General features: G+C 34.5%; 1 protein-coding gene across 1 annotated transcript in view; it reads right to left on the bottom strand.

Moving 5' to 3' along the window:
• ACVR2A (activin A receptor type 2A) overlaps window positions 1–16,175 on the bottom strand; it is a 73,623-nt gene that overhangs the window by 23,943 nt on the left and 33,505 nt on the right. The window contains exons 2-4 of the mRNA XM_080927274.1: window positions 5,804–6,011; window positions 3,325–3,434; window positions 2,983–3,137 (exon numbers count right to left, since the gene is read on the bottom strand). Of these exons, the coding sequence (XP_080783400.1) occupies window positions 2,983–3,137; window positions 3,325–3,434; window positions 5,804–6,011 (473 nt within the window). The remainder of the gene's footprint in view (window positions 1–2,982; window positions 3,138–3,324; window positions 3,435–5,803; window positions 6,012–16,175) is intronic.

Raw genomic sequence — 16,175 nt, 5'->3', positions numbered from 1 at the left:
CATGCTAAATTATTTTACAGTGAATGTTTTTGTTCATTGTAAAGAACCATAATTAAAAAGAAACAGATTTTAAATTATGTATGTCCTAATATCACTAGGAATAATACTAATAAAAATACTCTAAATAAATAATGTCTTTACTATAATGATTACCATTACTTAACCAAAATAGCCAGCTTATTGAATTGCTAAGGTCAAGTCCTTACAAGATATCAGTTTATTCATAAACCAGCCATTAGCTAAAGATTTGAAAATTTCTCTAAGTAGTAAAAAAATACTATGCCATTTTCCTAAAGAACTTAAACAAGGTGCAAAGAAAATGTTCTTGGCAAGACTTCAATATGTTTTCCAACAGGTGTTTTAACTGGGATGGTAAGCACCTAGCAGGGAAAGTACAAGCGTGTCCTCAAGACTTTAAGTACACAGTATGTCTCACCTGCCCGTCAGTACAACTTCCAAACTCTTTAAACAATGAGGGCACACCACTAAAATCAAACCAGTAGCCAGAAATTTCTGTCTATGACCCAATCACCTATTCAAAAATGTATTCTGTATTTTCAAACAACTTTTCAAGGAAAGCACAGGAGATGGTCAGTGCTCACTATAAGAGGTGCCCAGACACTCAATCTCTAAAGCAGTGAGATGGACAACAACATGATGGAGATACCAGATGTTACTCAATTACCTAAGCAGTACTCAAAGGGATCTCTGAAAAGAGGAGCAAAACAGAATAGTGAGAGAAGCAAAGCTTTAGAAGATACTTGCAATATTGTATACATAGTATGATACGTGATACATACTGATACTTAAAAGCTTTTACACATCACAGTTTATCTATAATCTAATACTACACGTTATCCTGTGAGATAAAATTATTTAAGTCAGTGCTTATTAAATACACTTTATCAGCAGCTCCATTCTACACTCTCAGAAGTATGGCTAAGGAGTATGTTTTAACAAATCCCAAAGATGATATTTACATACCAGTATTTCGATTTAGAAGTCAAATGAAAAGAAGCCCTTTGTGTGTTGTTTTATGTGTGTGTGTGTAATTACTCAGAACACCACCCTAAAACAAGCACTTAAATAATCAGTAAATGCTCGATGTAATTGTCTCCAATTATTTTTAAATTTAAAAGGATTACAAAATTTATATAAAAATTCTCACCAAAAATGAGACTTAAACCATGCAGTTACACTGTGTCAGAGAAAGTCGGAGGTGACCAGAGTTAGATTCCGCATAAAAAAAAAAAATAATGCCATTTTGTTAACAGCTTAAAATCCAAAAAAAGTTTAAACTCAATTCAGGGTTGTCGCTTTTATAAAAATTTGTCCATGCCAAATTACTCAGCCACAAAAGTGACTCCTTGTTTTCAGCATTCCTAAACACATAAAAGAATATCAATAGCAACAAACATCTGAAACCCCAGGTGGAGGGGGGATTGGATACTTATAACAGGTCTCTCTGTCTATTCATGAATTGTAACAGTGTCTTTCCTTTCTTTTTTAAAAAAGGTGTTAAACTCTTAATTAGTACTTCTTATGAAAATCATCTAACATATAGGGTCTCTCTCTCTTTCTCTCTCTCTCTCTCTCTCTCTCTCTCTCTCTCTCTCTCTCTCTCTCTCTCTCTCTCCCCCTCCCTCCCTCCCTCCCTCTCTCATTCACACACACACACACACACACACACACACACAGGAACATCGTAACAACATTCGCATACCAGCATTGAATGAATAGACTTCAATATTCTATCTATAACATTGTATTAATATTCAAATTTTCCTTTAATAAAAATTCTATAAATTCTATATAAAGTTCCCTTAAATGTGTTTTCTAGGTTTTTCTGTCACATTTATAAATCTAGGGTAATTTTGAAGAATTAGACCACAAAGTACTACCACTGGGATTATTTTTCCATATGCATTTTTCAAAGATTACAGAGATCAAAGAGCTGATACAACATACAGTTAGGTATGTCATGTAAATAATGCTTAGATAAATTGTTCTTATCATTAAAATACCAGATCTTCCTAATTTCTTTTATCAAGTTTTACCATTTAGCCTACTAATATTAGAAAAACATAGAAACTAAGAAACCCAGAAAGCCCATGGTATTCAAATTTTAAAAATTTATAAGAAACACAATAAAAATTAGAATTCAGAAACAGCTCAAAGAAGTATAAAAAAGGTTATCAGTTTTCTTGGGCATGTAGATTATTAGCTATTTCCATGAAAAGTCCTGTGTGGTACTGGACTAGTGACAACTCTCTACATAATAAACAAACAAACAAACAAATAAATAAATAAATATAAATAAATAAGATACAGTTGTTCAGGGGCATTTAATCTGATTACCCAGTTCACATTTTCAGAAATATTTTTGAAGTGAGTAAAAATCATACTTTTCAAAGTTCTTACTATCCAATTAATATTTGCTATAATATAAACAAATAAACACACCTGAATTTCTAGTAATACATGGTAAGAAATATTTGTCTGCCGCTTTTATTTGAGAGATCCTTACAGATATCTATCCCTACAGCCTTTACAAAGCTTCCCTTTTCCATACTTTCTTGCTTAATTTTAGGGGTCACTTCTAACACTCAAGGGTGTTTTGGCAAAAGCTCTTTTAAAAGGCATTAAATCTGAATAGAGAAAAGCACAGAAAAGACAAAGAAGATTCTAAGAACACTTTTTCATAATTAATAACTTCAATATGAAAGCAAAATGCATTCCATACTTAAGGCACTGGAATAATAGTGAGACTACAGGAGATGACGGGATGATGTCAAGACCTGACTCTTCCTCAGCCTTTAAGAAGTTTACAACATATAAAATTAGTAAGACTGCAACTAGCTATGGTTTCCATGACAATAAACATCCCAAAATGAACTCCAAACATATTACTCAAAACATACTTCACTTAATACTTCTTAAAAATATAAAATGTACCAAAGAAAATACAGGATAGTAACTTACCTGAGTAGGAACAAGTACAGGAGGGTAGGCCATCTTGTGATGTCTGTACACCCAAAATGCACAAATGACAATCCCCGCAATTAACATAAGTGGTACCAAGGAATATAGCAGGATGTTGTAATAGGGTGGCTTCGGTGTAACAGGATTTGAAGTGGCTGTGAAAGAGAGAAGAGCAAATGGCTCGGATTTGGTCTACACAATCCTATAGTAAGTAGTTAGCATAGATGGGGGCAAGGGGAGGGATAGAGTATAAGAGAGTAGTAGTAAATTACTCAATAGCACGGATGCATTTTCTTTTCAATCTACTAGCAGAACAAGCATGTATTTTCACTATACACTTACGCTGTGTGACTTCCATCTCCGGAAAATAAGAGAACTTTTCATTACACATATTGCCCTCACAGCAACAAAAGTACACTTCAGGGCTGTCTTTTTTTTCTATACAATCAGTCCTATTTAAACAAAAAAAAAAAAAAAAGAAGAAGAAAAAGAAAGAATAATTAACACATATAGCATTATATTGACCAACAATAGATGCGTTTTTTTTCTGAGACAGGATTCATTATATTCAAATTCAAGGCATTTCTGAGTATTCAATAATCAATTCTTAAAATTAAAACTGTTCCTAGACTTCTGTTAGTAAAGCTCAACAGAAAAAAAATAAACATCTGAGTATATGATGATCACGCTGACTTCCTCAGCTTTAATGTGGTTAAATGAGCAATCTAAGGTAACTATCTCCTCTGTGATCTTTTTAATTATTAGAGAAGCTTAAAGAAGAACATAAAGTCAGTGAGGCAAATTAGTCTAGCAGTTACATTTGCTCATGGGAAATATAACTTTCTATTTTGTGAATATGAAAAACTGAAAACTAGATATAAAGCTAAAAAAATACACGCATATACGAAGTGATGTAAGCTTGCATCTTATGAACAGAACTTATTTCAGCATTAGAGATCCAAACTAGCTTTTCTCACAGTAGTAGATTTACAACTCTTGAACAGATGAACAATATTGTATTTTAAAAAAACAAAAAGGCAGACAACTAATATGAAAAACAAACACACAGAAACTCATCCCTCAGACTGATCACAATGAGGACAAACTAAATTAAAATAAAAAGCAGGAGCCTCAAGAAACAAGCTTCAATCAGCTACTGAGAAACAGCTATATAAATCTGTCCTTTTAAAATCAACTTTACTGCTGTTAAACATCAATGAGCCTACTTTGTGTAGCATTCAGCAACAACTTGGACAACTCCAGATAAAAGTTTAAGAGCTAATGGCTTTACCAGTATCAAACTCTAAAGAAAATCTCTTAACATCAACTTACAAGAAACTAAAAGATGAGCAAAGCTGTTTCACAAGGAATATGTAATTTAAAAATTAATAATCATGCTTCCAAGCACTGAAAAAAATGTAACTCAAGAAAATTCCCTTTCTCATACTATCCTTATTTGTTTATTCAATCAATTTTAGAACATAAATATTGGATTCATGAATTTCTATATTATCAGCATTTAATCCCCAAAAACAAAGCTGGTGTAGTTACCACTGAAAGCAAGCACTTTTTGCTGAGTAATGCTCTCTGTGAGGGTCCAATGAATGGCTCACTAAGCATTTCAGCACTGCCTGGTTCTCATACAAGTAAAATGCTGAGTTGAGAGAGAAGTAGTATAGGAGTTTTCACTACACATACATATACATGCAATACATATGCATGTGTGCACATGCAAACAGACACACACTCACAGCTTCCTCATATGAACTAATAAAAGATCAGTTAGAGTAAAAATAAACCCTACAATTTTCCTACTGTCTTCCCATTTCCTTATAATAGCAGATATCACCTGGTTATATACCTATATTGATAGTCAGAAATATAGGTAAAGAATATTAGTACAGAGAAATATTTTTTGAAAATTCCATAGACTTTGAAGCATAACCCAAATATTAAATATATAACTAAATAATTATACTTTAATACATCGTGGGGCTAATTTAACTTCCATGAGTTATTCAATACATGTCTAGGTCACATACAGCTAATCAATCATCAACTCTAGAAAACTGAGGCTCCTGGAAACAGACAGGATGGTCAACAGCTATAGCACAACTTCGTGGGTCCAAAACAGCTGGTGACACAGGGCTGTGCAGGCCTCTCCCATTATATAACATCCAACCCTAGTGTAAAAGCTGCGGCCCAGGCAGGAAAATGATCAGTCTAATACCGATGTCCCTTCCTATAGAAAGATCAGAAGTACTCATTAGCATTATCATTTATTTATTCCAGAATAAAATAATTTAAATAAGATGTATTTTAAAATACAGCTTTATATGAGTTTTTAGTTCTGATATAATTCTGAATGTGAATGTAACTATCTCTTGGGGTAAAAATTCAAAAGGTCCAATTTCTTCCAAATATATAAAGAAGATAATTGAATGAAAACTGAATACTGCAACAAAACATTATTCCTCTTTAAGGATACTTTCAACACATGTATTTTCTTTTAAAGCAATTAGTAAAATGGCATTAAAGCATATAATGCTAATAATATGGTAAAATTATTCATATATAAGGGTTGTCACTACTTGTAGATTACTCAAAACGTATCAAGAATAAAGCAGAAATATTTTATGTTTACTAAGAAAGAAAAAAACCTGTTACTGGTGAATGTTATTATGGTCTTCATAATTTTATCCTCAAACCAGCAAGAAATACTCACTTGAAAATCCATGCATTGGTCTATTTCCTTTTTCAAGGCAGGACAGTGAAAAGGAAAGCTGCTGAACTCCATCATAAAAATTAAATGTGTTCTTACCTGTCATAGCAGTTGATGTCATCCAACCAACAGCCTTGCTTCACTATTTCAATGGAACCAGAAATATTCTTCCAGGTAGCAAAGCAATGCCGCCGTTTGTCTTTATCACCATAGCAAGGCTCAACACCAGTCTGATTGGTTCTGTCTCTTTCCCAATTAGCATTGAAGAAAAGACACTCCTGAGTTTCTGATCTGCCAAGTATAGCACCTGTAAGATAACAGAAAACGTAATGTAACTATACATTGCTAAGATCATGTTCTGAAGAAGGCAGCCACTTAAGGTACTCTGGCAATGTCCCTAGCTCCTCTCCCCCAGAGCTGCAACTCTGCATTTGCATCCCCATGCTTTAGGCATAAAAATAACCACAGTAATCTAAATCTAAACATATGTCACAAAGTTTCTCTTGACAATATCAGCTTCATTTAAACACACAAGAAGTAGCAAAAATTGTTAATTTATTACATCTCAACCCATCTATGGCTAGACCTCCTTTTAAATATTTTGTGTAACAACATCCAACCTAAGAACACACAATTCTGTATAGTTTGGCTGTAGTTCCCTCAACTCTGTAGACTAAACAAACCAGGGCTATGAAGACTTTAGAATCTGGCAGACATGCTCTCAAAAGTGGGTCTGTTAAATCAAGTAATATGCATTGCCAGTGATAAAATTTGGTAAAGACGGGAATTGTGGGAAACTTGCATCTACTAGCATTAGAATAATATGTGATAGTGCTATCAGTGGTAATGTGAACAAAAGTGGCCTTTGAATTCTGAATAATGAAATGGGATAATATCCAGAAGATGCACATAATTCAGAGAATTCTTATTTTATAAAAGAATTGTGATGTTACAAAGCAATCATGTGTAAAAAGAGAAAACCATTCAAGGTGAGAAAGAGCAACTGACTTTTAAAAAATGGGACTACTTCTTGAATTTTGATATCATATAGAAAATATAACTCTCTAAATAATTAAAATATTTTCTCTTTGCTAACTAGTTAATTGTGCATATATAAATCAAAATAATATCACAATCAAAGTAACATATATTGGTAACTGAATAAAAATAAAAGACAGATGAGGAATCCCATTGTTTTCTACTAAAAAAATTATGAAAGTTACAAAAACATCACATTTCTTTTTGACTCAGAAAACATTTTTCATAAAGATTTATTTTACTAATGTAGAATGGACACCTGCCATTTAACAAATTGCCATTTTAAAATGTCCTCTTCTAGCATGGAAAACATAAAATCTGCATTTAAAAGAAAATTCCCAGGGTAGTTGTGCTAGAGACAGAAAATATCAGCCCAAAAGGCTTGTGTGCTGAAGACTTGTTCCCCAGATGTGGCATTACTGGGAGGTGACTAGACACTGAGGTCTCTGACCTAACCAGTGAGTCAATCCCATGTTGGTGCCCTATAGTAAGGTATTTCACAAGAGCCCTGGGGCCAAGTGAAGTAGGTCACTTGGGACACAACCCCTTCTCCCGAGCTCTTCTCTCACTCTGCTTCCTTCTGCCATGAATGTGTAGGTTGACTTGCATGTTCCCAGTGACAAGGTTCACATCTGTACTCAGGTCCACAGCAATGAAACCAACCAACAAGTGGCTCAGACAAGAAAACAGGGATCCAGCATAAATCTTTTAAGTCACTGACAGCTGGTAAGTTGTCCTAGCAACAACAAACTCACACAAGTTTCTTAATTCTAAGAACCTAAGTAAGTCTTGGGAACAGCTGTTCTACAATGTACTAACAGAATGTACTAACAGAGATGGAATTAGGAGTTTGCAGTGTCTATGTACAGAAATGCTGCCATGAAATGACACAGTACAAACTATACGGTAACTATGGCATCTGTATTCTGGAGAAGGTCTGCTACTACTGTTTATCTGGATACATCAGCAACCATTTCCTGAGTTATTTCTTTTCAGAAACTTCTTCAAAACATGCACAAACCAAGTTTCTCTTGTACTAAAAATTCTAAAAGCATGCACTGCCCACACTCTTATCTTAAAACAGGGATGGCAAACGTTTCTGTAAAGGTCCAGACAGTATGTATTTTAGGCTTTGCAGGCCATATGGTCTGCACAAGCAACTACTCTGCTTGTGAAGTACAAAAGTATCCATAGACAGTAAATGAATGAACAGAGTTTGTGTTCCAATAAAACTTTATTTATGCATATTAAAAACTAAACTTTTGTAATTTTTAACATCTCACAAAATATTATCCTTGATATTCTCTCTCTCTCTCTCTCTCTCTCTCTCTCTCTCTCTCTCTCTCTCTCTCTCTCTCTCTCTCTCTCTCTCTCTCTCTCCCTCCCTCCCTCCCTCTCTCTCTCTCTCTCACCATTACCATTACTAGATAGATGGAAGAGAGTAGCTGACCAGCCTTTGTTTCATTTGCTAGATGGGTATTCTGTACATTTCTCTCCACTTAACTCATGGGAGGCAGAGGTAGGGGAGGAGAAAAGGGAAACACAATCAGAGACTGGGGGGAGGAAACTGTAGAGAAGCCATGAGGGCCAGCAGAACAAATGGAAATATGCAACCTTGGGGGTGGCATGGGGGAGGGGTCCTCTAGGAGACAGTGGGAAGGAAGAATGGGATAAGGAACTGTGAAGAGGGCGGACCCTAAGGGGTGTAATGACTGGACTTGAAAAAAATTAAAATAATGAAAAACACTGTATAACTATTTTCAATTTTCAAAAGAAGAGTCCACTGAAGCACAGGAATATCTTAAATTCCAAATGGGCAGCCCTTTGAACAGTAGCTCTCTCAAGTGTTCTACTGAGAGTCTGGAGAGAAGTTTATAGCACACAAGGGATGGATGACAAGGAAGCATCAGTATTATATTTGTAGACAAAAGACAAGCAAATCATCACTTTAATCACTGTGAAATAACTTCTAACATCTGTCTTTCAATGTTAAACACATTTTTAGGATTATTTCCTAGGTCTAGACTATGATTTTCCCCTACAGGTAAAAAAAAAAAGTGCATATGAGAAAACATCTGACAATCTTCCTCCTTCCTCCTGAAGCTAGTTGAGTAACTATCCCATACATCCCCTAACTAAACAATAAATAAAGTAACATGATACTTATAAAAACATACTAAATGTATCTAACTGTATTTCTAAAAGTCTTAATGTGCACACTGCGATTTCAAAAGATAGTTCTATCCTAGGATGCTATTGTTAAAAATGGTACAGACTAGTCTAATGCTTTCTTAAATCTTAAACCTCTCACCGTAAGTTTATTCTACCAAATTAATTCCAAATAGTTCAAACTGACATTTTTAAAAGAAATAATTAGGTATAAAAGTTTGCATGCAAGGCACATTCTTGAATGCTGTTTGTTCCATGCATTCTTGTGACTCAGTGCCATTTTCTATATCCTAGAAAAGAGGTAACTTAACAGTGTATTTAAGGGGTGTGTGTGTGTGTGTGTGTGTGTGTGTGTGTGTGTGTGTGTTTGCATTAATACCATGTATACACACATATACCACACAATGCACATACATACACACATTATATATTTATATAACCATTTGTTTCTGTTTTTTTTTTCCTGCAAAACCTCATGAATGACCTAATGATCCTTCTTTCTAGCTTAAACATTCTAGACTAAACCTACAACCTCACATAGTAACCTTAAACAAGCAAATAAATTTTTCACTACCTCTTTTCACATCTATAAAATTAAGCAGGCTGATTCAGTGTCCATATTTTTCTCTAGATCCATAATTCAAGTCTAATTATAGAAATGAGGAACTCTAGCCACAGTCAAGTATCTGAGTATCTTATGTACTATTTCATGTAAAGTACTTGCATTGATAATTAGTATTAACTACTTCATTTTCTTACCACTAGGGAAAAAAATTAAAACAAACTATACAAAGGATGTGAAATTTGGTAGAACATAAAACACCCAAGACAATCAAATCACAAACACTTTTCCATATAAAGAAAAGAAATTTCACCTGACTACCTACAAATATAATTGTTTGTAACAAATATTGAAATAATATAGCAATGCTAGTTTTATACACAATCTCTTCTGGGTTGAAAGCAGTACTTCCTCGTTTATTTAAAAGTAAAAATTAATATCAATCAATTAACTAATTTCAATACAATTTTCACATTGTACTACACTGATATAAAGTAATAGCACAGGAAAAACAGACCACTAACTTGGATACTAAAATTCTCAACAAAATGTTAATAAACACAATCTATAAATGTATTTTTTTAAAAAAGAAAACTAAGATACCACAACTGGGTTTACTTCAGCTACCCAAGGCTAGTTCAGCATTCAAACTTATTCCCTGCTGTCTATCAAATCATATAAGCACATAAACCAACACAGAAGAAACATCAGATAAAATTTAGCACCCATTTATAATGAAAATCAACAGCATACTTGGAATAAAAAAGAACTTCTTCAGCATCATAAAGAGGATGTACCTGAAGCCCAGCAAGGACATCATACTTAATGGCTGTACATGATGGAGAAGACTGCAGGCTTCAGGCTAAGAACAGAGACAGACATTCATCCACATCCCAATACACTTCTATCTAAGGCAGTACTTAATGACTGATCTCTGCTACAAAGCCAGAGACAGAAATCATAGGTATAATCTTGAGAAAAGGAAAAAAAAAAAAAAAAAAAAAAAAACAGTATTTGCAGATGACACTATTTTTCTAAACAAAATTCCAAAGATTCCATATAAAAGAAAATCTGCTAGAACTCATAAGTAACAAGATTTTTTTAAGTTGCTCTTCTATATACTAACAATTAGAAAAATTAAATCAAATTCTAAAACATTCAAGACCAGATACAATGTTAGAAATTAACAAAACACAAATGTGGTGAAGATTATAAAATGTTAATGAAATAAATACCCAAACACTTGGCGAGGCATCCAATTTTCATGTAATAGAAAGTTCAGAATAAGATGTTGTTTCTCCCTGAAGTTATGTGCAGTTTATTTAAATTCAATCAAAATCTCAATTTTTGTAGACATAAACAAGTTTACTAGATGATAGTGTTTTTAAAGAATAACACTGGAGAGGTTACTCCTCCCACAAACTGGACATTGCAATAGTACAGGAAGAGAGTACAGATATGTGCGATACAGACAAAGCCAGAAATAGATCCACGCACACCAGACCAATCAACTTTCAACAAATGAAAGCAATGCAAGGGGAAGGGTAGCTTTCTCAGTAATAAATGCTGAAGGGCTTATACTGTGTGAGCAACAATAGTTTTGAATCTCTTCCCTTCACCATTATTAGCCTAGTACTTCCTAAAAGGCTAGCTCTTTCAGAAAACTTTGCAGGCTAAATCTCATTTATGTATCTATTTTCAAATTTTCTTCTGGTACACATAGCAAAACCCTAAAAGTCTGATCATCAGTACTCCTTTCTTCTCTCAAAAGCGCTCACTGGCTCACTGATCCAATGTACGTTGATTAGAGCCTTGATCCAAAGGAAAGTGATTTATAGTTATTGATTTATTTTATACATAATTTTAATAACCTAGATTTCTTTTTATTAGTATTATAATTCATGTGTTTTTGCGGTGCTGACAAGCAAACAAAAGGCCTAACACAGGCTACTGAGAAGTTTCCCAGCTCCTACGCACAGATATGCCAATCAGTCAGTCTGTGTGTGCAAATGTGCATGAATGCATGCATGTGTATGTGTGCATGTACCCTTTCCCATGTTAGAATGCCACTGATTGTTAGATTTTACATCAATGCCGTAATGCATATGTAAATTAATGGCTTAACCATTATGTAATGTATAATTATTTCAAAAACATGCTGTACATGCTAAATGTACACAATTTTTTCAAAGAAAAATTAATTTATAAATAGGCATGAACAACTGGCTTAATGACTAGGAAAGCCATGCACTTGAAATAAGCTGAAATGCATGTGTTTGTTACTCAGACAGGCAATAAATAAATGTGATGACTGATGGCCCTGCCTTCTATCAAAATTCCAGATTTTTGCTAGCAAAAAAATTATTTATTTGTTATGGACCCTCATATCTAGTACAATACATGAAAATCAGCATTTGGTGAAGATATGTATATGCCTGCATAATATGTAGATATTGCTTACCATGAAATTGAAAAATTATTTAACTGTTTCATGTTTCCTTAATTTTATTTTCAGCAGTTTCTATTTGTTAAGCTTTTGCCTTTTTGTGAAGTACAGCTATTAATTAGTTGTAATGTGTTAATCTCAACATAAAAAACACACTTAACCATTGTTAAGATGTATTTACATATGAACAGTCTATCTGCACATCTGCCTACATGACAGTAGAGGGCATCAGATCCCAAGGTAGATAGTTGTGAGCCGGGCAGGTGGTTGCTGGAAATTGAACTCAGGACCTCTGGATGAGCAGCCAGTTTTGAAAAGTACATTTGTATATTTTTACTCAAAACAATTGGCCATACGTCTCCATATATAAATGGTTAGATGTTGGGCTGGAGAGATGGCTCGGTGGTTAAAAGCAGTGACTGCTCTTCCACAGGTCCTAAGTTCAATTCCCAGCAACCACATGGTGGCTCACAACCATCTATAATGGGATCTGATGCCCTCTTCTGCTGTGTCTGAAGACAGTTACAGCATGCTCATATAAATAAAATAAATAAATATTAACAAAATAAAACAGGGTTGGAGAGATAGCTCAGCAACTGCTCTTCCAGAAGGGCGAGGTTCAATTCCCAGTACCCACATGGCAGCTCACAATTATGTGCAATTTCATATCCAGGGTTTCCAACCTCCTTGAACACCAAGCAAGCACACAGTTCAAATATATCCATGCACACAAAATAGTTATACGCATAAAATAAATAATAAAAAAGCTATCACAAATAAATAGAATACTAGTGTTCAAAATGAAATATCTCTAATTTTATCCAAAAATATTTTTTAAAATAATTTTTTGACAAACATAAAATACACAAGGCCAACAAGATGGCCCAATGGGTAAAGGTTCTTATCACAAAGATAAAATTCCAAAAGCCACAGTAAATCAACACTTAAAACGAATGGTCTCATAATATGCAGTCACTGATATTGGGATGCTAACCCCAGAGGCTTGGACTGCCCCAGAAACAACTCACAGACTGTGTGAAGTTCAAGAAAAAAGAAAACAAAAAAAAAAAGTCATGCTCAATCCTTACACACCAAGAAAACGTTGACTAATTCTGGGTTACATTCTGTTTTACATGTACTTTTTGCTCATTGTAACTAGTAAGACCTTAATGCACACTATCAAACCTTAAAAAAAAGAAAAAAAAAAAAAAAAGCCAAGCACTGACACAATTGTATTTGTATATATTTATGCAAAAATGTTTAAAATTTTTATCTTTGTTTTTTAAAAATAAAGTTTTTTTAAAAAAGAAAGAAAGAAAGAAAGAAAGAAGAAAAAAACAAAAAAACAAAAAAAACGAATGGTCTCTTAAATCCACACTGACCAAAGAGTCACAGACTTTGAAAGGACTGACACAGAACATACTTCCAAGCTTCCATTTTCCTCAGTTGTACAGTATAACAAAGTAAGAAATCAGATGGACATTTGAACCTGTTTCTAGTTAGGGTGTAGCTCAGCCCTTAGCACATACCTTTAGTCCCTCTGGCAGGAATCTGGACACATCCTCAGTACTCACATTGAATCTCAAACAATGAAAGTAAACTTAGTTTGCCGAAGAAAGCACCCATATTTGAAAGTGATGTCTAATTAAGTGATGAATCAGAGAAAGGTTTGACAGACTAGGGTATGCTCAACTCTCACAAGAAGAGAGATGAAAGGGAAGCTCCTCAAAGGAGAGACAGACAGCACAGGAAGGAGAGAGTACAGTGCAGAGACACAGTAGAGTTCATGGGGAGCAGCGCAGGGAGGGAGGAGAGACCATGAGTGTTGTACAGAGACAGGATGCAGAAAGAGAACAAGGTAGACACAGGTAAAGACAGAACAAGCAAGGGCCAGAACATTAGAAAAGATTGCTAGAATTAGTTTGAGGCCAAGCAGAGCAATTCAGAGGCCATGAGAAAAGCCAAATTGAATACATCAGCTGCGAGAGGAGTTTGATCCAGAACAGCTTAAGGTGAGCCAGCCAGCCAGAGTTCAGTAAGAACAAGAAAGGGTGAACTCATTCAGCAGTTAAGTCTGAGGCTGAAAACATTCTAGTCCTAGATTAGATTCTGGAGGGAAGAAGCTTCCAGAACTAAGCCTAGGTTAGCAGACAGAGGCAGTAAGCCTACCAGAGAACAATTACAACAGGAAAATAAAACTTTTACAAGCATGGGCTTAGGGAGACTTTATTTGAAAGAAGGCTATGATGGAGAGGAGGATGGAGGAGGGAGCAGAGAGGGAGGGGGAAGGGGAAAAAAGGTAAAAGAGGACAAAGGAATGAGAAGAAGGGTAAGGACAAAAGAGAAAGAGGGAAGAAAAGGGGATCTAAAGATTTTCTTTACATCTTTGTTGTAGGATCTCTTTCCCACTTGATTAAAATGGAGATTACAGGTTCTCCTCTAGGATCCAGGACTTTACCACCCAAGTTTCTATTACCAGGCATAATTTTCCTTCTACTGAGCAGGCCTTAAGTACAATTAGAAAACTTCTTCCTCAGATTTGTTTTTTATACAATTATATTATAGGTATTTTAGTATCCTGTTTTCTGTACTAATGTATATCAAAGAACAGTTACCTTTCACACTTGGCTGCTCAGAGCACTTTTAAATTGTTTTAAGGGCTATCCTCAATGGATAAAAGTTCACTGAGGTATAGCTGCCTTTGGGACTGGTTAACTTTTATGCATAGTGTTTTTTATTTGCAAATTCTTTATAAGACCAATCACTGCCCAAAATGTATATCCTCAAAGACTTCTGATATATTTATGAGAAGTATCTGATTAAGGGGAATCTATTTTTAAGCATTATTTCTGCATAAAAATGCAACATTTGAAGGCTCCTATCTTTTTTTTTTTTTTTAAACTAAGCACCTTTCTACCACCAAACAATCATTTCTAAACGAAAACACAAACACGTTTTGGCATGCTTCCCAGAACTTTTTGGTTTGTTTGTTTTGTTTTGTTTGCTGTGTGTGTAATTTCCATTCTTAGCACTTACTATAGGTTTGCAAAAACATTACTAGATCTCTCAAGTAACATCTATATGGTATGGATTATTTTAAAAAATAAATACTGAAGATGCTAAAAATATAAACAATGTATGTTGTGGCTCTAGATGCCATACACAAACATTCATATGTTGTAAAGACTACAAGCACTTAAAAGTCCATATCTAATCACTGGTTATTTAATAGTTCTTTATGCAAATTCCTGACAACACCAAAAGTAAAACCAAGATCTTCAGGAGGCTAAGGCAGAAGTAAGCCAAGTTGGGTCCAGCATGAATAACATAATACAAATACAAAGTTGGGCAACTTAAATGTATTCCAATGCATAAATGACTGTTTCTCCCTGTGTAGACACCACCAAATAAATATGTCTTTGACAAAGACCAAGATTTGAAAATGTAATAACTCAGGAATATCAGAGGGGAGGTGTTAGCCACATGGAGGTTTAGAAGTGTCCCAACCATTGAGCTGTTTAAGGCATATTAAAATATAGAGCTCTCTCTCTGTGTGTGCATGTGTGTGCGTGTGTGTGCGTGTGTGTGCGTGTGTGTGTGTGTGTGTGTGTGTGTGTGTGTGCGTGTGTGTGTGTCTTTCATTCAGGAACCCAGAAGGGGTAGTGAGAAGCCGCTGGGTCAACTAGAGAAGAGATTAATTGGCAACTGCAACAATTATCATTTAAACTCTTCTTTTAAAAGTACTAAAAGAATGGGAGGGATGCTAAATACTGGTAAAGCATCCTATGCAAAGACAGTATAGTAAAACCTACTTATTTGTATAATATACGCAAATTTTTAAAATAACTAAAATAGAAGATGTCAACTAACCTGAGTTCAAATTCTGAATGATTCAATATCAAGAAATTCATTAAAATGTTCTCTCTGAAAAGACTTCTTTAAAAAATAAAAAGTCTTAAAAATTATAGACACTTTGGTATATAAACAGAGAAAATGTCAAAACACTAGTATTTGGCTTTCATCTTCTTACATATAAGGAATGACTTCCAGTTACTTGTTCAGAAACATCTCAAGTTGGTATTACAAGTCCAGTATTTTTCCTTTAGTAAGAGAAGGATTCACATATCTAGGCTTTCTATAACTGCCAAGAAACTTCCAAGTAAGTTTATTTTGAGGGCACATTACACAGAATTTTAAAGGACACTATATCCTTCACACAGACCATTATCTGCTATCAACCTGTATACAGTCAAAAT

Source organism: Micromys minutus, assembly GCF_963924665.1.
Source record: "Micromys minutus genome assembly, chromosome: 13".
Taxonomy (NCBI): Eukaryota; Metazoa; Chordata; class Mammalia; order Rodentia; family Muridae; genus Micromys; species Micromys minutus.
This window is presented reverse-complemented; position numbering and strand designations above follow the sequence as displayed.